Source organism: Acipenser ruthenus, chromosome 9 (genome assembly GCF_902713425.1).
Source record: "Acipenser ruthenus chromosome 9, fAciRut3.2 maternal haplotype, whole genome shotgun sequence".
NCBI lineage: Eukaryota > Metazoa > Chordata > Actinopteri > Acipenseriformes > Acipenseridae > Acipenser > Acipenser ruthenus.
The window spans coordinates 32,017,759-32,044,790 of record NC_081197.1 but is presented as its reverse complement, the minus strand read 5'-3'; the positions used below and the strand labels follow the sequence as shown (position 1 = coordinate 32,044,790).

Genomic DNA, 27,032 nt, shown 5'->3' with positions numbered 1-27,032 from the left:
TCTGTGTTTTAATTCAGCCAAGTCCACAAGGGTAAACAAGTTGTGCTAATAATTATGAACTCAAGAAAGGCGAGGCTCTACTCAAAATGATGGTGTCTTCCTCTGTGATTATAGAGCCACTATTCACTGCATTACAAGTTCATCTGGGAAGTTCTTGGAACATCCCTTTAGTGTGGCGGTTCCTTAGGCCTGGGCTGGCTTGGAGTTCTTGATGTTCCAATGGTACAGTAAAATCAAACACGTTCTAAATTCATTGCCGTACTGAACACAATACAAATGATGCTACGATGTTTGCACTTGGGTACTGCCAGCAAGAGATTTTGAAATAGAGATAACAAATGAAAATCCAGGGCATGTCACAGCCAGATAGCGAAAGCATTTACAGGTAGTCAATCTTTTTCAGTCTTGTGGCTATAGTAAAGCTGCTAACAGACCAGTCAAGCCAAGCCATTGAACACACGGTGTACAAATACATAAAACATATATAACATGGAGGAGATTCACACAGTGAGGGCCAAGCAAAACATACAGAATCCAACAGTGCCAACCACACACAAGTAGTATTGCTGCTTTGCGAGCCAAGGCCAACTCTAGTGACAGCTTCAAACTGTTGCTGAAGCGTAACAGCCATACTATAACACCACTAGCATGATTTCTATTGACCAGGAGAGCAGCAGGAAGGCCAACAACCACCTGGTTGGTATTCTATCTTGTGTAGACACTGGAAGCTTAAACCTTACAGAAATATCAGGAAACAATGTCTTTCACAGGGGGTGATTCCCATAGAGGCAGTTTATATTGAATGCTTTTACAAACTGAATTCAGCTCGGAGCTGAACTCAGTGTTTAAAGAGTATTACATTTTCCCTTACGGCAGCTAATAAGCTTAAAAGAAGTATTACAAAAGAAATAAATACAAATAAAGAAATAAATGAAGCAAAAATGCTTGGAGCAAACACAATTAACATTTATCTCTGCAATAAAAATAGCAAATAGAGATTTTTTTTTACTTTCATTAAAACAAAATTTTTTTTTAAATTAAACTCAGAGAGGAAACAGATATATGCAAGCCATAATTGTGAGAATATTCAATAGTTTCAATGTTTATCCTTCAATGTTCATCCTATCCAATTCTTACCAAATGAATCTAGTTCTTATAATTACTGCAAGACGCATACTTTTGTGCAGGTGACACAGACTTCAATCAAAACAGTATAGTTACACGAAACAATGAATTACATTCAATGAGAGTAAAATAACAACAATAATAACACCTTAAACAGCTCCTCAGACTGTCCTCAACAACGCACTCTGGTTACTGTCATCTCAATTGTAGGCTTGCTTGCCTGTTTCTGTTCCTGCACTTCTCTATGGATTTCAGCTCTGTCAGCATCTCTGCCATAATTAATTGGCCTGGGCACACAGCAGGCAGCAGGAAAGGGTCAATTAAACTGCTCAGTTCTCAATAAAGGTTCTTCCCCCTCCCCCAGTAGGAAATTCATGTAATTATTGCATTTTGCCTGGTATTAATCACTCACTGCAGAGGCCCCTTTAAATACTTCTCCTGGCTAGTTTCCAAGAGGATTGCTGTTTTTATTGGCTTGCCAACATTTCAACCTTTTATTGACTTACTAGAGATGCCAATGGAGTAGAAGAGTTAACCGCACATGAATGTCTTTCTTCATGCCAGACTTTAAAATCCCCTGCAATTCACCTTCAAAACCTGAAATGCTAGTTTTTAAATGGCCTTGTCGCTGTGGTATGTCTTAATGCACTGCTGTGTTGATGAGCTGAGTGGGGTCAAAGGCCATGACAGTCTAAACTCAGCACTGAACCATTTCAGCAGATTCAGATATTCAGGAGACTGCACCAGGTTATTGATCTACCAGGAATTAAGGTTCCTTGGCTCCTGGCTCCTTGCAGATAAGAATCAGGTTCTATTGTATCTGCAAGCTTGGGGGCAGGGAGGCGTCAGAGCTTTCAATAACCACCCAGCAGTGCCTCTTAAGCCCAGCATACACGAGGAAACATGTTTCTTCAACAACTGTCAAGGAAACATTGGGTCGGGAAAAGTTTTTCAAGCAGCACGTTGTGATTCCTGCCTTATTGCACTGAGTGGTGCTGCACTTACAATTGCATTAAAACTTCATCGAAGGTGTGGCTGGTTCAAAAGAAAGAGACGGGTTTTATTAACTAAACAGCACCGGACTCACCAGCCCATGCCTAAAGTTTTTCAAAACTTTATTTCACTTAAATTGCCTTAAAACCCCGGTTTACATCATTGTTTAAACACTAATCTGGAGCAAGTTCTTTGAGAAGTGCGCACATAAATAATAATGCATGCTCCTGTCATCTGGCTAACACCAGTAGTACTATCTTATTTTGCTATGCTAATTCTTATGAATGTTTAAGTTAAATAAATGTGTGACAGGTAAATACAGCACAAATGAAATGCATCATGAAGTACAACTTAAACATTTTAAATAAACTCCACTTTATGTTACATAACATTATGTTAAGTACTGCTAGGCTAAACAGAAATTACTACAGCGTAAACATTGCACTAATGTAGGCATCAGTAGACTGCAGAAATCGCCATCTTGCAAAGTCACATGAATGAACGATGAACTCAAGCTCACAGTCTCTCCCGATTGGCCAAAGGTAAAACGTTTCTCAAAGTAGAACCCAGGTCTACTCTGGGAAACATGTTTCCTGGTTTCTGGACAGACGGAAACAGCCAGCATACACGAGGAAACTGTGTCTTGAAACATGTTTCCTTGTGTATGCTGGGATTTAGCACAAGCTGCTGTTTAGTGTTGGTATATGGGTATACAAATAGAGACTAACTGCATTGTATAAAACAAAAATATATTAAATCTAGGAACAAATCAAACTTTGACAACTGCTATTTAAAAAAAAAAAAAAAGCCTTAACAAGCCCTCAAGTTACTATATTTTTTGCACTTATAATTATTTCTATTCAATAATCCATACCCAATGACTAATGCCTGTAGTCATACAATATGTTTTTTTCCTGTAAAGAAATGTTTCTTGAAAACTCCTTTGGCAGCCCTGTACTACACTTGATGTTATGGGACCACGTTATTCAATACCCTCCACATGTCCTTGTTACTATATGTAGACCACCACTTCAGATTAAAAGCTTCTGAAACAGAAACTGCTATTGTTTAACATCCCACAACACTTCAATTCCAGTTTTAAACAAAGGAAGACGAGTACTGCAATTTGATAACTAGACTGATGCAATGTCATGTTCTACTGCACAGTATATTTTACACAGCAAGAAATCCACTATAAAAAGACTCTGCCATTTTATATTTTGAACTCCAGTCCAGGAACCCTCTGCTGTTTGCTCTTTATTTCTTCTGAAACATGTTATTGATGGATATGAAGTCAGCACTATTTATTTCTCTTTATGCAGAATGTGATTTTCCATTCAGAGTATTGCTCCTCCATGTTTATGACTGGGTGGGACCGAGTCCCACGGAGATTACTCATGACTGCTCAAGGTCACAGAAGAAGTCAGTAGCACTGCTGGGATTGGAACACCAATCTGTCAGCTCTTACCAAACACCAAAAGACCTGGTGGTCTCCTGTTCAAATCAAACTAAACTACCTCCACACATGGAGAGAGGTTAATATCCGGAGGAGAGTTTGCTATACGCTGTGGTTAGATTACAGTACATTATAAAACAGGCTGTATATAATTGTGGTTAGATTGTAAAACTGGCCACACGTTATTCTCCAGGGTGTTGAATAGGTTTTAGAGACAATCAGTAATCACTGCACCAGAGGGTCTTTGCACATATCAGTCATGTCAAAAATTGTCCCAGAAAACCAGCTACACTGTGCTTTCAATTCCCAAAGGCACAGATGCAATACATATTGAAAAGCATTGCACGTCAGCAGTCATCTCAGGGTACATCTTCCATTGCATTTTATTACAAAAAAATACCTGGAGGTCATTATGGACGCCTTATGAAGCAGCTCAAGAACAAAAAGAATTGATGAATGTTTTCATAAGCAGGAAACAATTCCAGCTCCTAATTGATAGGCTCTTGTTCTATTAACTGGGAGAAGTGTTAATAGGATCTCAGTCGCTGCCAGTGGTTTCCCAGAACAACAATCACTTTAAGATTAAAATGTGAATGCAGTACAGTCTCATTAAACAACATGTAGGTCTCGCTCCATTTACGGAATACTGAAAATGTATGGTATGCAGTGAACAGAAAAAAATAATCCTATCTGCACTAAAACTAAAAAAAGAAACATATATATTTGGTTTTCAGTACACTAACCAAGACATGTTGCTAGCATGCTGTAGTGGGGTTTGAGGCTGAAGAGAGTCTCTAAGGCAGTAGTCTACTCTCTGCCCCCACTTGGAATGCACGATCATGAGAGGAATGCAAAGAGCCTCCAGGCTCCCTATGAGCTGGCACAAAAGCAGGCCCACCACAGTGAGGGGGTTTTGGGACACTCTGTACTTATTTAAAAGGATCATGTTAAATGCAGTCTTGATTTTGTTTAATATTGCTGACCCAGATACTTTAGTATACTCTTTGCATCTGGCTGTTATGAGCGTGGTGTGTAGATAAGTGGGAAAAAAAATCCTCATTTAAATGCATGAAACTCTGAGGCACTGACACAACAAAGTGTGAAAAAAGTTCAAGGGGATGTAGACTTTCTATAGGCACTGTACCTGCATATCTAGGGTGTAATGAGGCTCAAATCCTCAGCATAATGAACCTCTTAAAATAACCTATCAGGTGGAGAGCAATTGTGTGTAAATCTCAGTAGATTAAGGCTGTATTTTTATCCCAACTTTCCATCCTAGATTTTTTTTTCATCCCATAATCAAAACTGCAAAAATTCTGTATGATCAAATTACTGTATATTTCACTTCAGGGGATGGATTTAAAACAGGATAAAAATAGTTTATTTAGAGATATCTCTAAAACATTTGAAGATATCTTCAAATGAACAGGAAGTTATTTAGAGATATCTTCAAATGATTTAGAGATATCTTTAAATTAACAGGAAGTTATTTAGAGATATCTTTAAATGATTTAGAGATATCTTTAAAACCCTCATTTTAAGATATCTCAAAATGACAGTTTGGTGTGCCATGCTAGCACAATCCATATGGTTGCCATAGTAGTTAAAGATATCTGTAAATCAATTTGAGATATCTATTTCATTTTTGGATATCTTAAATTGATTTACAGATATCTTTAAATTAATTTTAGATATCTTAAACTGCACAAATTAGAAAGATATCTGGAATTCAATTTGAGATATCTGGAAATGTTTTACAGATATCTCTAAATATTTCAAGATATCTCAAAATGCAATTTGCGATATCTCTAAATGATCATTTGGCTTGCCATAAATTCGTGCTCTGAGAAACGCCAGCAAGGTTCTCATCACTGCCAGCTGAGCTGAATGTCTTCTAATGCATCTGTAAGAGAGACCAGCTGCACGTGTACCAACATACTTACTGGTCTGCTGTATGCTATCAAAATCCCAGAGGCTTGCCGTTGTGCTGTCATGACACGCTTTTAATATCCAAGCAGGCCGGGCCATTGCAGCAGAATGGAATCCAATAAATACCCTATTGCAGCCGCACTAATGAAATGTGTTTAGTGCCTGAATTGATCTGCACTATGATTGCTTACTGCCCCATCAGCAATGGCAAATCAAATCCCACTTCTCAGTTACCTTGGGCAGATGTTTACACAAATGTAATGTGGGGTTGTACAGCTAGGGTTAGATTAAAGGTCTAAAAAAATAACAAATATGAACTTGTTGCAATACCATCTTAAAATTAATTTTATATGTTGACATCAGAGAAATTAATGCTGATTATATATAATATATATAATTAAAAGAAAAAAAATCACACACATGCATATTGCGTGGGATATAAAGACTTCAAAGCATAAATTACTCTTTGCACAGAAAGCTTTCGTTCTGGTGCTCACATCACTGCTGCACCTAGACTGTGATGTCCAGCCTAACTCGGGACACCCATTTTCGAGCCTCTATATTTAATGAGGCGCATATCGGGCGGCCAATCTTGCACAAGGAAAGGAAAGGAAAGGATGAAGTAGGGCAGCTACAATTACTGCTTTCACGCTGACGCCCAAGGGCGCACTGCCATGCAGGCTGACTATTTTCCTTAAAGAACTTAAAAAAAAAACAGAAATGCCGAAGAGCATTTGTGTGGGACACCCTAAAAGAGACTGTCAATGACAGAATGATTTCCATAAAGAACCTATATAAAAGAACATAATTAATTGGCTAACAAGCAGAGAGCTATCTCATGAAGACAGCAGTATAAATACAGAGATGAACAAGAACGCAATGCTACATCTGCTGGTCCGGCTTCATTAAACAGTGCCCTGCAAATAGAACTGTTAATGTATGAATAACATTTTAGCAATATTTCTTTATATTGTTAGTTACACACTTACTTCTACAGCAAGTGATTGAGATCCGACAGCGTCATTTCTAAATCAGAAGATACATTACTGCAAATTTCTGCTGTGGCACAGAGGTAGCTTCCCATTAGCAACCATTAAGATGTGCATGATCTGAGGCAGCGCACACGCTGGATTGAAGAGCAGGCTGTGTGTGGTTGTATGTACTGTACAGCTATGGCCAAAGGTTTAGCATCACCATATAGAATTAACTAATTTAGCATCATAAAGTCGAATGAAACCAGCTGAATAATGATACGTTATTATATTGAACTACATTCCGCTTTGTCATTTTCCTTCTATAGATGAACCTGTTTTATATCACCTCGCTTAATATCTTACTCTGTTTATTATCATGATTTTTGAAAAACCACTCGCCATACACCACAGGTTATTTGAGAAATGACTCTTAATATCATCTCACAAACCCGCTTATTGTCATGTTTTGTGCAGCCTGTCAAATGCTGCATGGCCGGGCTTCACTAAGCAACCACAGGATAGAATTAATTTTCAACGCAACTAATAACCAATAATCATCTCGGCTGATAAACTGACATTTTGTGCAGCCTGTCAAATGCTGCGTGGGCAGTCTCAACGGGATACAGTTCAGTTACGAAGCACCAACGTACCCAAATTTTTCTTCTTTGACAGTCAATACAAATGCACACAAAATGAACACCAAGTGCAATGCCTAATTGATAGCTCTCATCAGTCGACAATTCATAACTGTTTTAGATGTAATGGAATTTTTATAACATCGCACTTGCTTAGCTTGCTCAATAGCAAACAAATAGGTTTTAAGATAACAATATAGGTTGTAACGTTAAGTTTAAGTTGAAGCCTGTCCCAAGTCAATAGGACTAGCAGGACATGTAATAAGAGAAATAATAACTATGTGTAATAAGTATAAAAAGTATAATTTGCATTATACTGAACTGGCTGTTCCTTGGAACTCGCGGGGGGGAAACCATCCCCCACCGACAGGGGTAGCAACAACCAATCAGGGATTTAAAATTAATCTCCCCATCCAGACGAACCAATGATGATCTAAAAGTAAACAACTTTGTGGGTAACAAGGAGCAACCAGTTTAAACTAGTTTTAGCTGTCATGTTAGCATAAACATGTTTTGATAGACAGCTGTCTTGTGACTGTTTTATGATTCTCCAAACATGGAGATAATTTCCTGTTCTATAACCTGACTGTGACCCTATATGGTTCCCACTTCTCTTTAAGCTAGATAACCAATCCTTATATGGTTACACTTTAATTTCCTCCTTTGTATGCCGATTCAGAAAACTATATAAAGCTGCATAAAAAATTAGCTGGGTGTGCGATTCTGCTATTGCTAACAGAGTCTGTGTTACTCTGTTGAACGCTCCAGTTTGCAAACTTATTAAAGCTGTTTGATTAAACCACAACGTCTTCTCACTGAGTCAATCCTTGAACTGGGATTAAAGAACTTCCATCACATAGATAATACAAAAACGGTTTAGTTCTAGTTAATGATACAAAACGTATTTTTCCTGTAGTAACTAGATGCATTTGTTTAAATGTAAAGAATGACTAAATGTATAGTATTTAAAACACTGCTCTTTAGATCACCGTTAGTTTTCTTTCTTCCCCCCACCCCACCCCCCCCCTCCCCCTCGCACTCAATGTGCTGTCACAGGCAAAGGTGAAACCCGGTTTATATCACGACCCGCTTTATATCACGAATTATGCCTGCAAGGCAATCCTGATATAAAGCGGGTTCATCTGTACTTAACAGAAAACTGACAAATGAAAAATGTGACATTATATGATGTTAAATACAAGATCTAAATTATGTTCATAGCTGTAGCTCAGCACTGTGTTTACAATAAGAATACTGTAACATTTGTGTTCCGAAGAATGTAATTATCCCTATCTCACAAAGCATGCAGTGAAACAACCTATATAAAGAAGACACATGAAAGCTCCTTTATACTGTACAGTATATGAACCCACAAGATTACTGTAAAAATACATGTTTTTGCATAATCTTTTTAAACCCGTCTTTGTTCCAGATCTGAAGCCTGAAACTGATTACATGGCGCACGGCCAGGGACGGGTTTTAGTATTAAATGGAAACTAAATCACACAGTCAGAGTACCTCTCCTGGGTTGGTGCCATAAACTGTTGACAACAGACTAATAACTTGAGCGTGCAACCAGCCTCCTCCACTGTGAAGCGAGAGGATAGAAAACACTACTGGAGTGGCCTGCCCTTCTCTCTCACTTTGTAAAGCGACAGGATAGAAAATGGCTAAAATTGGTCATATTTATTTGACAAAATACAGACATACCGCACAACCGTATTAGGTTCAGCTAAAGTTTATACCAAGATGTAATTGTGATTGATATTTTTGCAGATTTAATGTAAAGAACGTATAAGGTTTGAAATACCTGTGGTTTGAACAGCGTACTTTGGAAACCTTGTACAAACCATTACTGTAATGAGGAGATAATACCACTGGAAGCAAAGCTTTAAAGTCTCAAGATTATTATTATTTTTTTCCAAATCTACCAAAAAATGTATTACTCATACTGTACTACACCACATAACTTTTGGCAGACACAGACTGGTGACTAATAAGGAAACTTATCATGGCTCCAGAAATTATTGAAAAAGAAAATGTCCAAGAAACTACTTCAACAATATCTGATCCAGGCAGCACATACTGGTAATCATCATTTCTATGCTTTCCAATCCAACACTATTGTAAGTGACTCAGCACATAATGCACAGTTCACAGCCTACCTCTGTAAAGCGCTTTGTGATGGTGGAGGCGCTATATAAAAATAAAGACATTATATTATTACTGAGAATAAGCTTCTGCATCGCAGGCAATCTGTTCTCACATTACACATAAAAACTCAATTTTTATCCAGTTTTTCTAATTTTGGTTTAATCAAGCTATTTGAAAAAATTTGGATACTTCTACAAACCTGAAACAGAAGTAGCTTATTAAAAAAAGATGAAATGTCAGCAGCATCTGTGTGCAGAGTAACAGAGTGATGTTCACACAGCCCTCAGCTTGTTACTGCTGCTGGTATCCATTTTTCATTTACATGATTCAAAGTGAAACTGAAGTTGTGTTTTGTCTTTCCTTTGAATCCCACCCACAGTAAGCTCTTCCTTGATTAAAAAACACATTGAACTTTTATGAAAATATTTTTTAAAGAGACTGTAATAATTCTATGTGCAATCCAAGATTAGGCTACTTAAATCTGAACAAACCTCCATCATCTAAAATCAGTCGCTCAGTTAAGTGTGTAAAATAGTTTCCCTTTATACCTCCAGATATACTCATCAGGTTCTTATCTGGAATTGCAGTTTGTAAAAGCCTCAATAATTATTCTTCTGCTTCAGTGCCTCATAAGTAGTGAGTTATCAAATTCAATTAACTGTCCTCAACTGTTTAAGAAGCCCACCACAGTCCAGAACAGTTAATACCAAACTGCAATTCACTTTTAAAAATGCAATTTAAAAACAACCACCACCACCACACACACACACACACACACACACACACACACACCATGTAAAGTGTTGTGAATAAGATTGCGGCAACTTTGGCTCTTCAAGTCCAGCTCTTTGTTCAAATCAAGTCCTTAATTATTAAATTGAACACATTAAACCTCTGAGCAGGTGCTGAAGCACTTAATGATGTAACTCCAGCTACAGTATTAAACCTGGAACATCCAGCAGTCCAGCCACGTACAACAGGCAACGTAAAAATTGAGTTTCTCCCCAGTTTAACTATAGTGTTGACCTGGTGAAGACACAAAAGCATAACTGGACATAAAGTCTGGATATCTCTCACACACTTTCTTTGGGTCAGGACTGAGGTGCACAGTTTGCCCCCCCCCCAAAAAAAAACAAACAAACAAAAAAAAAAAAACACACACCACACATCATCATACTGTGGAGAAATCTGAAGCCTGCAATTAAAGGCACCTCTTAAAACCTCCTCTTTGCAAGTAGAAATGTGGGCTAATTAGAGAAGGCTGCAGTATAAAGAGGTTTCAGATAACCCCCCACGTCAGCAATAATGTATCTGCAAGCAGTTTCCTGATCAGCACCTCTGTGCAGCCCCTGGAATTCCTTCAGCAGACCGCACTTCCTGAACTCAGGTTACAGTCTCACACTGTCCTCAACAAAAACCTGTGATATTCTCACAAACTCACTGGAGGCAACCAGGGAAACATTTCTGGTTAAAGAAAAACAGATCCAGCATGTGTGACAGCCTTTAAATTAAAAGAAAAAACACAGCTTGTTGATTTCTACTTCACATACAGGTATTAGAATTTGTATTCTTTTCAAACTTTGCACTGGAGCTAAGGTTTCGTAAATCGGTGTCTGCTAGGAGATTAAAGGTGGTGCAAAAGTAAATACTTAACAAGCAGCCTCCCACAATAATAATATTTTATTATGAATGAATAATATATATTATAGTAATATGGCACAGGGTAGGATAATTGATGATCGCTATGTATCTTCACCTTTCCTGTCATTTGTTATTCAGCACTAACAAGCTCAACATGAGACAGATGTCACGGATCAACGCACCTGTATAAAATACGCTCTGACCGGCCACCTGGAGTGGTGGAGAAAAGGACTTGGAGGACGGCAGTCGTACAGTGAGTGAGTGAGTGAGTGAGTGAAAGGACAAAGAAACCAACAAACAAACCAAGGATTTCAACTTTGGAACGGAATTGGACCTCGAGTAGTGGATTGGACTATTGGACTGAATGAGAACCCAAACCCGGTAAAGACGACCCTTTTCTGAACCTGAACCACGAGACTGCCAGTGATTGTTTGTTTTGGTTAATTACACGAGATAAGATTATTTTTGTTTTGTTTTATTTTCTTTTCGTTTAAAAAGAAATATAATTTGCTGCCTTATTGGAAGGCTATAAACTGTGGAATATGATTACATTTACAGACACCATGCTGTTGAAATCGTATTACAATCTCTCTGTGTCTGGTATTTTACATCTTACCACCTGTCTATCACAATCTATAATTACCCCAACCCCGTACAATATTACAATATATTATAATATATATTAGATTATATTATATATATTGTATTATAATATATTATTGATTCCACTGATGCAGATTACATGAACATTTCATCTTGCAGCACTGTTTTAACTGTGACTGGTTCATGTACAGACTGAATCATATTACGCTCCCTTATTCATCCCTTATTCCTATGGCAGCCCAGCCCAGCAGCACTTTACAGGGGCCCATGTTCTGATCAAATTAGTTCTCATGAATGTTTCATGTTCATTGTGCCCTGCAGCGGATGTGCAAATATTACACTTATTTCCCGCTTAGCCCCGACACAGTAATACATATTTAATAAAAAAACAGCATATGGCATGTGCAGTATTTCCAGGCAATGTTATGTTTCACGCAAATTCAGTCCTTACAACCTGCTTTGTAGTCAGAAAAATTAAAAGGATGTTTTCAGCAGACTTCAAAAGATACTCAGTGTGTTTGATGCATTTCACCTGCTGAAAAGATTGAACAAGGTTCACTTCCTCCAGTCTGCTTTAAAGGCATTCACCCTTTCCATTACTGATGTTAGGAGAGCCACCAACACGACTTTAATGGGAATTAAACATTCAAAGCTTTTCAGTAGGAGGTACACATGGGAGCTACCTTAAATGGCACTTCATAACTGCAGACACAAATATAAATAGAACCCTGTCAATGCCACCTTAAAATGGCTAACTCAAGGTTTATCAAAAACACATGCTTTGCACTAAATAAGCAGTTCTTAAAATTGATGAAACTAAACAAGGTATGGGGTGGCCCAGACAAACAGTGGTGTTAGTAATAATCATTATTATTATTATAGGTGCAATTATTCCATATTATTTTGCCACTGTAGTTCAGCAGTCACGACTTTGTGGAAATGAATACAGGACCTCAGCCTCTGCACTACTCCTTGATTCCTAGTCTGCTCAGCTTCCAAATTAGGAAGTCTTTTTTTCCCTCCCTCCCTCTCTCCCTCCCTCTCTCCCTCTCTCTCTGAACTTCCTGAGCAGGAAATGCGTTTTAGTAAAATGGACCCCAGTGGGGTTTCTAATCTAAGAAAATGACACACATCCCAGACTGCCACTCTTGCAGAGCTTATCTCCGTGTACTGAGAGGGAGCTGGGATGCACAAAACAGAAGGGCTTCAAACAGCTGTCTTGACAGTTCACAAACCATTTTTTAAAGGTTATATTAGATATTTCTTAGCTTTGTACATAATGAATATCAAAAAGAGACTTTTAAACCTTTCTAGTTTTTCTTCATACAACTGGGTTTTATACTCATCTATTCAGTAGAAGAAAAAAAAAAAAAAAAAAAAAAAAAAAGATAAGCAGTTTGCCAAGTATCCTCAGCCTGGCTTTCGCTTTACTCAGCAATGCCCTCAGTACTGTGCCTCCGTGTTCATTCCTTTGATCTCAAATGTAGCTTGGCATGGAATTTCAGGAAGCTGTTTAAATGCTTCCAGTGGTTTACACAAGTACAGATAAAGCCTTATGGCTAGTTAATAAAATGTATTATAAAACTATAAAAGCAGAATGAGCGTCTCACATGACCCAGCTATCATGAACGATGTGAAGTGAAGACATACACCGCAAAGCAGAGAAAGGCTGGACTTCTGCGGTTTTAGTTTGAGCTTGTGCTCAATGTGTATCTCGTCAGATGCTGTGTAGCTGGAGAGCTGTTTGAGATAGATGCCTGCTTGGAATGCTCTTACAAAAAAGACGACAACTGAATGGAAACAGGTCACCCGTTACTGAAGGGAAGATTCTCGGTATTTAGTGAGTGCCAAAAATCTGTAATAAATCACTTCTATTTAGAGGGATGTATTTGCTACAAGTGGACTCAGGTTCACTGAAACGGCATTAAACCTGTTACTGTGCAAGTTTCACAGGCTTTGCCACATGTAATAATTGTCATTGTAACAGTATTCTGTTTTAAATCGGCTGTATAAACTGCCATTTAGAGACACTGTGCCCAGACGATGCAAAACTAACAATGCACTGAAAGTGGCAAAGCTTCGTAAACATGTTGCTCAAGTGACTGGTTTTGTGATATTTCAATGATGAACCCGAGTAAGGATTGCAAAAAATAAATAAATAAACAAACAAACAAACAAACAAACAAACATGATGAGAATTGCATGCTCTTTTTTCCTGCGGGGTAAGATAGAGCTGAAGCAAATCAAACGCGAATTGTACAACAAGGAAGGCTTTCCTGTAATGGGGCCCTGCGGTCTGTGAAAGCAGTGAGGAGGCCCCCCACAGAGCATGAGGCAATGTACGAATCAGAGCAACCTTCCATCTCATGAACAATTCCATTTTTTTTTTTTTTATTCAATTCAATTGAACAAGCAACGCTCTGTGTTCTGTGAAAGCTTATATTTGGGATGTTGCTGCTTCATTTTTCCACCAGGGATGGCATAATGAACTAGAGAGAAATGGTTTCATGGACTGAAAAGATCTTTCATCACTAATACTTTCTCAATGTTTCACTGATCCTGATAATAAAAAATTACTCAATAATGGAGAAAAAACTTTTTTTAAAAAAACCAACCAATTTGTTTAAAAACTTTTCTGCTCTACCCAGATCACAATGCAAGCGCACTGGAACGAGAGTTCCGTTCAGCCCGCTGATCACAATGCAAGCGCACTGGAACGAGAGTCCGTTCAGCCCGCTGATCACAATGCAAGCGCACTGGAACGAGAGTTCTGTTCAGCCCGCTGATCACAATGCAAGCGCACTGGAACGAGAGTTCCGTTCAGCCCGCTGATCACAATGCAAGCGCACTGGAACGAGAGTTCCGTTCAGCCCGCTGATCACAATGCAAGCGCACTGGAACGAGAGTTCCGTTCAGCCCGCTGATCACAATGCAAGCGCACTGGAACGAGAGTTCCGTTCAGCCGGTTGATCACAATGCAAGCGCACTGGAACGAGAGTTCCGTTCAGCCCGCTGATCACAATGCAATGAGATTCCAGGTGTGCAGATGTTCGGCACATTCAGCTCTTCAGCACCAGACACAGACATACGGAACGTTACAAATTGGTTTCTTTGCTTTTTCAAAAAAAGGAAAACACTATCTAGTTTTATAGTCAATCACTGTTTGTTTGAAAACAAGGAAAAACAAAAGCTGCCTTTTCAAGCTGATGACACATTCAATCACTAGAGTACTTTTCATTTCCAACTGTGATGCACAGCCATGCAATGCAGCGATGGCTTCAGCTTACCAACATACAAAAAAGGATTCCTTCAATTGCAAACTCATTGTTAACCAGGAGTAGTGGGTTTTGCTTAATGTATGTAAGTCATAGAGGAATTATGTACATTTGATGTAATGTTGTCCAGACACCAGGACACCGCAGATCTGGATTCTGCTCACATCTATATTTTATAGAACTGAAACACAAGCGGGTTTAGTTTACACAAAGACAGACGACCCATCGCTGAACAACACTAGGAACTCTACACAATTGAAAATGATACCTTGTGGCTTTTTCTACTCTAATAAAATCAAACAAATCAGTGTCGTGGGATTTAATCCTAAAAACAAGCAATATGTTACAATAAAACAAAGTAATGTCTTGTTTGCATGGTTTCTCCGTTTCCATCCCATTTCTCATTGGTTACATATTTCCATTTCTCATTGGTTACATATTCATTTCATATTTGAATTATTTTCTACATTCACATTTTATTGAATAACTGGGTACATTTCAGTATACAGGTACAGTACTACACTAAGAAAATGTAATGGCCAAGAATATAATTGATAACTATGTAACACTATGGAGTTCCATCCTCACAATCACAATGAAGTGCAGCCGTATAGCATGGTTAACAAGCCAAGGCACTAGTATTGAACACAACAGGAGACTAATTGTTAGACTCGTTTATCCAGTTAGCACTTGGAAGTTGGTGCTTATCTTTGGTTGTCATACCAACAATATACCCACAACAGGCAGAACTCAAAACCTGCCTTTCTGAAAAACATGCTTCAGGGGATTACAATCTTGCCATTGAAAACTACGTAATATTAATAACTTGTCATTTAACGTAACATTACTTACATACGATAGATGAACAAACACTGTCACTGTCAACACGAGAGCAGTTTCGGAAGAAATATAAGAATAAGAAGAATAAAAGTGACTGTGCTTGAATTGAGGTAACTTTCCATTACAGTAGATACAAACATGCCTATATTGTAAATGCTAGACTATACATGCAGGTTTATTAATGAATCCCAGGAACAGATGGCTTTCAGGATAAGGCAAATAGCCAATGCTTTATTTCAACCAAAACGCAGGTACTTACGGATACATCAAACACTTCCTCTGTATCATCCAGCATGTGGACCTTGATGGGGATCTGTCTGCCCGGGGGCATTACGGGAGGCCTCTGACCAGGTTCCAAAGTACTGATCCCCGTGCTTTCCTGCGCTCCCAGCCGCAAGCCCGCAGTCAGTTTCTGCTCCGGTTCACCCATGCTTACAGACCCAGCCTCTGTCTGAAAATACAAAGACAACAAATGAGATGCAATGTGGAGTACAATAGCAATACCACAGGGAATGCGCCTTTCATTTATAAATGAAAGCCAAGGGCTAATTTGAACCCAGAATCTTCTCAAATGTGACCAGATTAAATTGACCATTTGTGATATTAATTAAAAATACAATAAATCATGAATTACAAATGTTTTGCTCACCCAAAGTAAGACAGACAATACCCATTCATAAAACAGTAAAAAAGTGATCTATGCACAAAAATGTAATACATTCGGAAACGTGCTTGCAGTGATGAGAAATAAATAGTTAAAATTTGATAATTTGTCACGCTTTGTTTTCAAGGTACGAAGTGCTTTACAAGCCAAATTCAACTATATCTGTTCACAGAGAATATACTAAAACCAAGGCTGCTGTGGCTGGCCTATTTACAAGAGCCCGTTTCCATAGGGATTTAAAGAAATCTATTTTAGAAACAAAAGGACCAGACTTAAAATACTGAGAGATGTTTAATGAAGCCAAAAGCAAAATTACACCTACTGTATAAAAGTCCTGGAAATAATTACTTGCAGTACAATATCAGAAAGTGTTTCCAGGAATAGTTCAAGTAGTAGGGCCTAAAATAAATAGCTATGACAAGACCAGCAGGCCAAGCTTCCACTGGAGTATCAGAAAGACGCACTTATAGACTATTCAAAGCAGCAGAGTGAGGCTGCACAGAGGTACCAATTTCCAGGTTTGAAATAAAGCCCATTTGAATGGTTACTATGGTTTCCTACACGGATCTGTAGCCAGACAGCGATAGATAGAGATATTATATATATCTCCCATTTGCCCAGCTGCAGAATTCTGAAGCCTTATCATCATAATCCCATTTTCTCTGACAGCTGTACATCCAATGATCTGTATTTTTTTATTTATTTATTTTTTAAAATCTGTTTTCTGTTGCTGTTTGTCATGAAGAGCACAATAAAATGTATTGTACAGTTTGTGTCCCTCTCTCTGTCTGGACAAATCCCAAGTGGAGTAGAATGACATCATTTCAGCAGAGGGGGAGGAATCCTTACTAACCAACAACAACGTCTCTAGATAGCCTGGGATTCGTGTATTCACGTCCTGCTATGAATGTGTTTGTTCTGCGGTACAACTGGACCCACTCTCTGGTTACGAGCTCAGATAGTTTTGGGACGCTTGAAGGAGCCATGTAATGAAATCTTCTTAGTCGCTGCTCAGGTCTCAACTCGCTTGACATGAACTCCAAAAAGCAAGGAAAATTCCTAACTGCAAATCTGGAAAGATTGTCTATTGTTCTGCATCACTAGCCCTTGATAAAATCTCACAAATGTCTTCTAACAAATACTCTTGAAATTGGAAGAATGTTGATGGCTTGAATATTCTTTAAGTGTAAAAAGGAACCCTTTTTATAATTTAAGAACTAGTGGTTTGTAATATACCAGTTAAGCAGAGCGCCAGAACATGAATGTAATACAGTTTAACAATAGTAGTTGTTAATGGTTTACAATGGTAGCAAAATCTACCCTGTCAAGAAGATATTGGGTTCAGATGTTACTGGTGTTAGGGGGTAAGTGCTACAGGAAGTGGAATCAGTCAAATTACAAACATTGGCAGGCTGTAATTGTAATAAAAAGGCTCATGCTTTGAGTAGATACTAATAGATTTGATATATTGACGGTTCTAGACATACTGTTATAAGCAACTTCCTCTTTCTGCACTTTGCATTTCACAGTGTCACAGGAATTACAAAACATAGAGCAGGACAGAAATAAGTGCATTCAAGTACATTGCAGTTTGATCCACCCCAGGCTTTGCAGGGAGATTAGTTAGGCTTTTCTGTTTTGGTTTGCCTTGACTGAATCTCTAATTTGTAGGGCTATATCTCATAAGCTATGTAATGGGAGTGAATACCGCATATGCAGGTCAGCAACATCTTGTTTTCACACTATAGATCGCTGGTGTCAGCTTACTATATTCTTCTTTAGTTAATCCTTCTGCAGACTCTGTTTTATCAGAAAAGCCCTCTGACAGATCTGAGCTGTTGTAGCTGCAGGCACATGGGCTTCCTCTGTGAACCAAACAAGCAAGCTTCTTAACTGGGAGAAACAATGAAAGCAAACTCTGTTGATACAGTGGCTCAGCTAATTTAAAAGGGTTTGCTTTTTCCTCCCCAAAATGGAGTCTGTATGATAACATTTTACAAGAAACTTCATAAAGTAGAGAGCTTACAACCTAAGAATATAGGATTCTGCTCTTACTAACAAAAATAAATCAATACTCCCAACCACAATAAAGCGCCATCAACATGGCTCCAGGAATCATGCTTGTGATGAACGAATAGCAGCCCCCGTTCCCAAGGGATGTCACAAACTATTTACTCCAAAATGGAACAATTGGAAGACAGATGCAAATAAATTACTAGCAGGAGCTGAATGTGATGGTTCAAAATCGTGTGTGGAACTTCAAATGGAGTATCACTCCCAATTTAAAAGCATAAGATTAACTTTAAACAAAGAAGCCCTGTAATTCTACCTGGAGTAACAAATTGCAGGGATAATAAGCATATCATTTGCCTTGTTAAACTGTCGCCTTGTTTCGACTGTACTTTCAACCAGCAATTTAGCAAACTGAAGAAACAGCTGTTCCGCTGGAACATGAATTTAACAAAAAAAAAAAAAAAAGCTTTCATAAAATATTTAGGAAGCAATTACGGTACTGTTACAGTACACAAAGCAAAAAGAATGGATTTTGAAAGTAGAAAGCCTAGGCCAAAAATAAATGGCTGATTTGGAATATAAATATGGGCCTCTGCCTTCCATACCCATGCATGGCATTGCCAGTACCGATTCCTCACTCCTCACTAGCAGTACCAGTAAAACCAAAGAGTCAAAGCATGAAGCATGTGGTGCTGCCATGTGGCTTCACTGAGAAACAACTTTAAAATCACTTCTTACAAAAAATATCACCCGGATTACATACATACACACAGTGCCTTGCAAAAGTATTCAGACCCCTGACCAATTCTCTCATATTACTGAATTACAAATGGTACATTGAAATTTCGTTCTGTTTGATATTTTAGTTTAAAACACTGAAACTCAAAATCAATTATTGTAAGGTGACATTGGTTTTATGTTGGGAAAAATTTAAGAAAAATAAAAAACTGAAATATCTTGCTTGCATAAGTATTCAACCCCTGTGCTGTGGAAGCTCCCAGTTTACACCGATGAAAGAAATTGCCCTAACGAGGACACAATTGCCTTACCATTGGCCTCCACCTGTGAACCATTAAAGTTGCTGTCACATTTTCTGGATAAAAACCCCACTGTTGAAGGAGCATTGGTCAGGCTGTGAATCTGAAGGAAAATGAAGACCAAAGAGCATTCTACAGAAGTTAGAGATAAAGTAATACAAATGCATAGACTAGGGAAATTATTACAAAATAATATCCAAGTGTTTGGATATCCCAGTGAGCACAGTTGGATCAATAATCAGGAAGTGGAAGCTGCATCACACCACCCAGGCACTGCCAAGAAAAGGCCGTCCCTCAAAACTCAGCGCTCAAACAAGAAGGAGACTTGTGAGAGAAGCCACAGAGAGGTCAACAATCACTTTGAAGGAGCTACAGAGTTCAGTGGCTGGGAGAGGAGTAATGGTGCACCCGTCAACCATATCAAGAGCTCTGCATAACACTGGCCTGTATGGGAGGGTGGCAAGAAAGAAGCCTTTACTCAAAAAGTACCATCTGAAAGCACGTCTGGAGTTTGCCAGAAAGCATGAGAGTGACCCAGCTGCGATGTGGGAAAAGGTTTTGTGGTCTCATCAGATCACGATAGAGCTTTTTGGCCAAAACTCAAAGCGCTATGTGTGGCGCAAACCTAACACTGCCCATGCCTCAAGACACACCATCCCAACAGTAAAAGTATTGGTGGTGGCAGCATCATGCTGTGGGGATGCTTCTCATCAGCAGGGACTGGACATCTTGTTAAAATTGAAGGAAGAATGGATGGAGCAAAATACAGGGAAATACTGCAAGAGAACCTGCTTCAGTCCACTAAAAAACTGAAGCTTGGGAGGAAATTCACCTTTCAGCAGGACAATGATCCCAAGCACAAAGCCAAAGCAACATTGGAGTGGCTCAAGAACAAAAAGGTGAATATCCTACAGTGGCCCAGTCAAAGTCTCAATCCCATTGAGAATCTGTGGCACTATTTGAAAATTGCAGTCCACAAGCGTCGTCCAACCAACCTGAACAACCTGGAGCAAATCTGCCAAGAATGGGCCAAAATCACTCCAACACTGTGTGCAAAGCTGGTACATACTTACCCCAAAAGACTTAAAGCTGTTATTGCAGCGAAAGGTGGCTCTACCAAATATTAATGTGTGGGGGTTGAATACTTATGCAAGCAAGATATTTCAGTTTTTTATTTTTCTTAAAAATATTTCCTAACATAAAACCAAATGTCACCTTACAATAAATGATTTTGAGTTTCAGTGTTTTAAAATAAAATATCAAACAGAACGAAATTTCAATGTACCATTTGTAATTCAGTAATATGAGAGAATTGGTCAGGGGTCTGAATACTTTTGCAAGGCACTGTGTATATATATTTTTTTATATATATTTTTTTCCTTAAAAAGGAGCATCCTTTAGGATAAGGTCAGCTTACCCTGCCCACCAGCCTAGCTACAACATCCCAGCAAACCGTTAATTAAGAGAGAGGTAAAACTATTAAACATGACACTGGCGTAATTACTACTAACATGGCCCTAAGTCATGTAAACAAATGTTTTAGATGCAAACCTCGTGATTTAAAAGAAGCCCTGGACTGAAATACCTGTGATGACCTCACCCCCACCCCCTCCACCTGCCACCAGGTTATGGCCGAGGTTGACAGTGGTAAGCTAACTGGGTGATGAGTAGCCCAGAAGGTGCTGTAACTTATCTGTAAACAACAGCAAGCAAGATAGTATCTGGAATTACACCAAATACAGCAGGGGGTGAGCTACACCATTGACCAGCACAATACACACAGCTTCAAAAACTACGGCCATCCTGAAAAATGAACATACAGTACAGTACTGACGAGATGTTTTATTACCCACATTAAAATGCACAACAGTATTCTTTAAAAATATATTTATGAATTAGACAGATTTTACATGTGGATATGAATAACAAATACATCTAGCTGAACATTTAAATTCACAAAAATCTGTCAAAGAAAAAAAAAAAACACAACTTTTCTAAGAAGAAATGTGTTGTATAATTGCTGTCCTCTGCGTTTGAGCGATGCTGTCAGCTGGATTGAGATCTGGCAGATGAGTACAGCATAAGAGTCACAGGTACAGAATGTTCACCAAATTCACCTGAATGACCATTTTGATGGATGGTAATAAAACTGCCTTACCAAGATATTCCGTTAAGACTGCCTATTGAAAGTTGTACGGATTCACAATGAACTTGACAAAGGTCTCCAGGCAGCTACTGTACAACAAAGCACTACATTTGAGCTTTTGCATGACAAATTGATCCATATATCCTTTCAACATCTTTCAGACAAGGAGTCAGCAGGGATGCATTTCAGCATTCAGTCACATCTTTGACAATACAGCACATGCTACGGACAACCAATTTCAACAAGGACCGGTGAAAATATGTTACTGGAAACCACATCTTGGGACATTACTTTACATTCTGCTATGGTGCTAGGGTAGGGTAAACAAACGTCTTCCAAAATTCCCCAAATACCTTACTGGACACACATGGGGCAGTGCTGTGTGATGCAGTGCAGATTTGTATCTATTGGTGAGGTTTTAAAAAATAAAAAAAACAACCTCTATACTCACACCTGTGAAAGAGCCTGGCTACCGAGGGGTGGAGGGTGATGTTATGTGCATTCCCACAATCTGCATCTCAATCCCTCTCATGTACAGCTCACAAATCCAGGCTGTATTTAAAGCTGCTTTAAACTAATGAAAATGCAAGTCTTGGATGGCAAACATTTTGGTCCAAAAACCTGGATTCTTTAGAGCATCTTATAAATCAGTTAATCTGCCAACTGCTGCCACCATTTCCTGAATAAATAAGCAAGCTTCAGCACAATGGTGAACCACAAGCCACAGAAGGATGAAACTCTGGCCTATTAGTACTTACCTTTGTTTCAGCAATCTGCTCAGAAAGCAATCACATCTGCAGATGGTTAAGCGAAGGTTTAGCAACGGCTCCCGTCTGATCAGAAGAAGGGTTCAGTTTTGATGCTTTGGAATGACAGTTCCTAAGGAGGATGTGTGCATGCTGTGTGCATGCTGCTCACTACATACCTACAACACTAACATTCTAACTGCTGGTCATTTACTTTAACAAGAGGGGCCCAGAAAGCTGCTTTTAAAAATGGGATATACAGAACATGGCATCTTTCACAGCCAATACAATATCTCATACAAATTATCCATCTGGTACCTATTACACACTCTGAATGATCCAATAAAGTACATTCCAGCCTCCTGTGTACTACCTGGTTAGCTGCATTCCTTCTGAAGACACTCCATGCATTCCATGTATGTTGAACAATACGCCATAATTAGGAAGCAGGATGCAACGCATGTTGAGCACAGGTTGACCCGTTACGACAAAAACCTTGCCATAAGTCTGACACGGATTGACTGTACTCATGTATAAAAATTGTTTCAGGGAACTGAACAGATTTGTCAGGAAGGCCCACGAGCAGACAAACAGTATTACATGTCAAACACTGATGCACACCGGTGATAACGATTCCCATTTTCACCATACTGTACAACAAGGTATAAAACTGGGTTTCAACATGAGACCCTTAACTTATTTTAGAACAGATACCAAATACAGTAACCTACCTTGAAGAGTCTAAGGGATGGTTAAGTTAATACCAAGCATTATGACTGCATACAAATCATTAATCCCAGAGTTTAGCCACCAAAACCCCCTGCCCTTAACGTCACCGTAGGTTAGGGATCCGAGCCCACATCCCCCAGAACAGGCTCTTCAAGACACCAGTTCTCACTGGATCCAGCTACTCAGTATCCCTGGCCAGACATGTCTCTACAGCACTACCTGTGTGTGTGTGTGTGTGTCAGTTTCACAGTGCCAGCTGTGAGTAGCTACTCCACTTTTTGTGTGTGTGTGGACTAAAACTATCTCATGACATTCAAAGGGTCCACAAATCAAAAGTAATTGGTTTGTAAACACTCAAACACAGCAGAGAAAACATAGAAAAACTGTGTAATTGTCCATTACTATATTTTCTCTAAATGGTCATACGTTTGCATAACTGACATGTATTTCCTGAATATGGATTTGAGGGAAGGTTTGTAACCTACCTAAGTCATAGTGTATAATTCTTTATATACACACACTTTCATAAAACAATTTACAATGTCCACACCACTGTGCTTGCGGAAACGTTCCTTTCCTTACTGCAAAAACACTGTTCCATATATAGTACGCAAAATGTTCGCAATTACAGCAAGCGTTTAGGTTAAACACACACATACAGTACCAAAATTATATCGTTTCCACAATGTCCACTTTCATACTGAGAACATGTTTTAGACAGTTAATACTTCAATTATTAACAGATGCATAACCACCAAACCCACATAAGCATTAACCGTGTCAGTGCCGTGCCGTCAGAGCGCTAGTATTCGTGTATTCATTAATAACACAAAACAAAGACCATTTACATATCACATCTATGTTTATAATGCAACTACCGCAACCCATTTCGCTCGACAAAACAAACACCTAAACTTAATCTCAGTGACAAAATCGTTTGGTAAATCGTGTATTTGTCGGCACATTTTTGCGCGTAAATTTCAACCTAAATTGTCCACGAGGCACATATACATAGGAAAGAATTTACTTTTCTCTTCCCAGTTTTAAGAATAAACAGCTCATGTATCATTTCTTCAGTGCGCGGAAAAACGTTGTGAGAGTTATAAAGAGTAAGAAGCTAACAAGATCATTCTTCTCAGCAAGGGCAAAGCATATGGAGGAGAGTCCAGGTAGAAATCAAGACACTTATCTTCCACTCAAACAAGTTACAGCAGTCTGTATTCAGTATATGAAAATACGCTGCATTTTTCTTCTTACCTCTGTGAGAAACTGTGAAATTTTCCCGACGTAATATATTCCAGAGCTATTTTGAGAATGTGTTCTATCAGTCGCTGTTATCGGCAGTTGGACAGTACATAAAACCGTTCAGATGTTGGCTCTAGCGAAATTAGGCTGCTTCAGGGTCGCCATATCGGGACTGACTGCTTTTGAGAAAAAGGAATACATTGAATCTAACACAGCAAACATTCACATCTAGTTTGCAACACGAACAATAAAAGGGCACACACTGCCTCCAGCTATTGTAATTGGCAATGCACCTGAGCTCCAAGTACATCTTATTCAATCAAAAACAGAAATATTGCAGACAGCACCACCTACCGTTTAAATGGAGTAAGAAAATGGAAACAAAACTGCTTTAATCAACTACTAAAAAAAGACACCTGTTTTAGAATTTAACAATCTGTTTTACAGTGGATGGTTTGATAATTGTGTAAAAACCTTTTTTTTTATGTAAGCACATGTTGGTAGGGATATTCTGGCTTTCACCTTCTCACTTCCAACCTAGTTCTGTGTGGGGGCTGTCCCCAGATTTCAGACACATCCAAATGGGGGTGCTTGATCACCTGCCATGCAGGTTGAACTGTGATACATTGGTGTTCAGAGAGAACATCAGGTAAGATTTTAGGGGATCAGTCAGACAATTACCTTGCTATGATAAGGCACAGCTGGATTATTTCTTTATTTATTGAGAATTTTACAGCATTGGGGAATAATGCTGAATTGCATCAACCACCTAATTCTGGTTATCCCAGGATTAACCTATAACATAAGCGGCTGATGCTTGAAAAGAATCCATGTGTGTCTCAACCCAGAGCGATATACCGTAGGTTTATCAAATATATCATTAGCAAAAACTGTGGAAACAGCAGGACTGTATTGAAAGAGGCCACAGCCTTACCCAGGAAGGTTCTCCAGACTATACTGCCACTAGGTAACTGAGAAATGGGAAAAATTCTAAATGACAAGTTTATTCAGCACTTTCAATATATGGGGTGAGCAACTGTAACATGGACAAAATAACGCCATGATACGAATTTCACACCCTGTCACTGTGACATTGTGTGTGTTAATCCAATCTCAAAGTGTAATTGTGGTTTATTTATAGTATTCTGTCAAAACATCAAGTTACGTGTTAACTTCAAGTAATTTGTGGCCCCAAAGCAGTAGTTCTCAATTACTTAATTGAACCAATTATTTTCTTATTTGGTCAACACTAAAATTGTGTCCTTTAGTCATTGCTTAAAAGATACCCAGAAAGCCTGCAGGATCATGGCTCTCCAGGACCAGGGTTGGCCACCCCTGTTAACTTGAGGTCATACTGCTGTATTGATTTTTCTTACTCCCAAAATCTCACAACTTTTTTTGTTTGTTTGTTTTTACTGTGTTTAGCAGAATAGTTTCCTTGTGAGTACCCATCGTAAGTATGGTGTATTTTTTTTTTTTCTTCTCCAAATTAGGCAGCAAATGGCTTACTGACTTTGTATAATTGGTGTAACTTCAAAACGTTCAATCACAATTCTCTGCGTGGATGCAGCTGCTGGTGCTTGTGGTCTGCAGGGATGTGCTAATCTTTGCCAGTTTTTTGTGTCCTTGTTTTTTTTTTTCCTGTGCAAACATGTGACACCTACCATGTATATTTATAAACATCAAACATACCAAATCAAGTGTTCAATTTAACTATATTTAATTGTCAGAATGTTAGCATGTATGAAACAGTACGTAATAAGAACGTTTTCTACTCACCTATTTATTTTATTCTGCGTACATCTTTACATACAACACTACACTATTCTTAAATCATAAACAGACAGGTTTAATCACTAACCCAACCAGGATTCCCCAATTCTGCGATCACAGAAATTATTACAGAATTCACAATTCTGCACAGACATTTGCAGAAATTGTCTCACGTTTTTATTATTTTTAAATCAGAAATGCAGACATGCTGATTTGCTGTAGTTTATTTTGGTGCCCACAGCAGCACCCAACAGCTTCCATCTAAACTACAGGATGAATCGTGAACACAGAATATAACTGCAAATGTTTGTGCCGAATAGTACCCCAAAACCTTCCATGAAGACGTGCCTCGTAAAAGTTAGGATAATTAAGACAATAGCAATACCTGTTGAAATGAGGGAGGATACCATCTGAATTACTGGCACCGCACACCAGCAGCTAGTTATACAAATGTGTAACATGTGCAAATATAAATGCAAAGGATATTATCATTGTTAAAAAATAAATAAATAAAAACTTTCGAACACCTCCGGGGCCCTCCGAGTGCGTGGGCCCGTGTGTAGCTGTACCTGCTATTGCTCCACCACCGATAACTTTGTCATTTTAATTTGAGGGGGGAAAAAAAAAACGATAAACAACAACCTTAAGATTGTTATTTGTAGCGCATCAGTAAGCAGGCAGAACAGCGCAGATTTAATGCACAAGGATTACTGCTGCCATTAATCAGTCATGTGAGTGGCAGCCCATTTACTTCAAAGCATGTGCCACATACCACAAGCGTTTGCAACTGTCCAAACTCCTCTCTTTAACACTTGGCTTGAATCATTCATTTACTAATTTAAAAACTTGATTACTGCGCAATTACTGCACAAAAGGAAAACCAGTCATTATTCAAAACATAATTCCCAGCCACTAAGAAGATCTCAGTCAATCAACCTATCTGTTAGTCCTTCACATTAAAGAAATTGGATATTTCTACAGCCTACAAGAGACTGCCAGGCCATTGGCAGCCTCCACCCCACCATGGTGTACAGTAATATACCTTTATTGTTTA

The 27,032-nt window shown here is 38.7% G+C and overlaps 1 protein-coding gene across 7 annotated transcripts in view; it reads right to left on the bottom strand.

Moving 5' to 3' along the window:
* LOC117405686 (FERM, ARHGEF and pleckstrin domain-containing protein 1-like) overlaps nt 1-24,500 on the bottom strand; it is a 104,036-nt gene extending 79,536 nt beyond the window's left edge. For 2 of the 7 annotated variants that reach the window (XM_059029847.1, XM_059029848.1), the window contains exons 1-2: nt 24,218-24,500; nt 15,885-16,076 (exon numbers count right to left, since the gene is read on the bottom strand). In XM_059029847.1, coding sequence (XP_058885830.1) covers nt 15,885-16,055 — 171 coding nt within the window. In that variant the 5' untranslated portion in view covers nt 16,056-16,076; nt 24,218-24,500. Of the gene's footprint in view, nt 1-15,884; nt 16,077-16,611; nt 16,741-22,243; nt 22,413-22,962; nt 23,165-24,217 lie in introns of those variants that run through there. The other 5 variants (XM_034008939.3, XM_034008944.3, XM_034008942.3 and 2 more) reach the window with 4 other exon arrangements.
* Nucleotides 24,501-27,032: the final 2,532 nt, after the last annotated feature.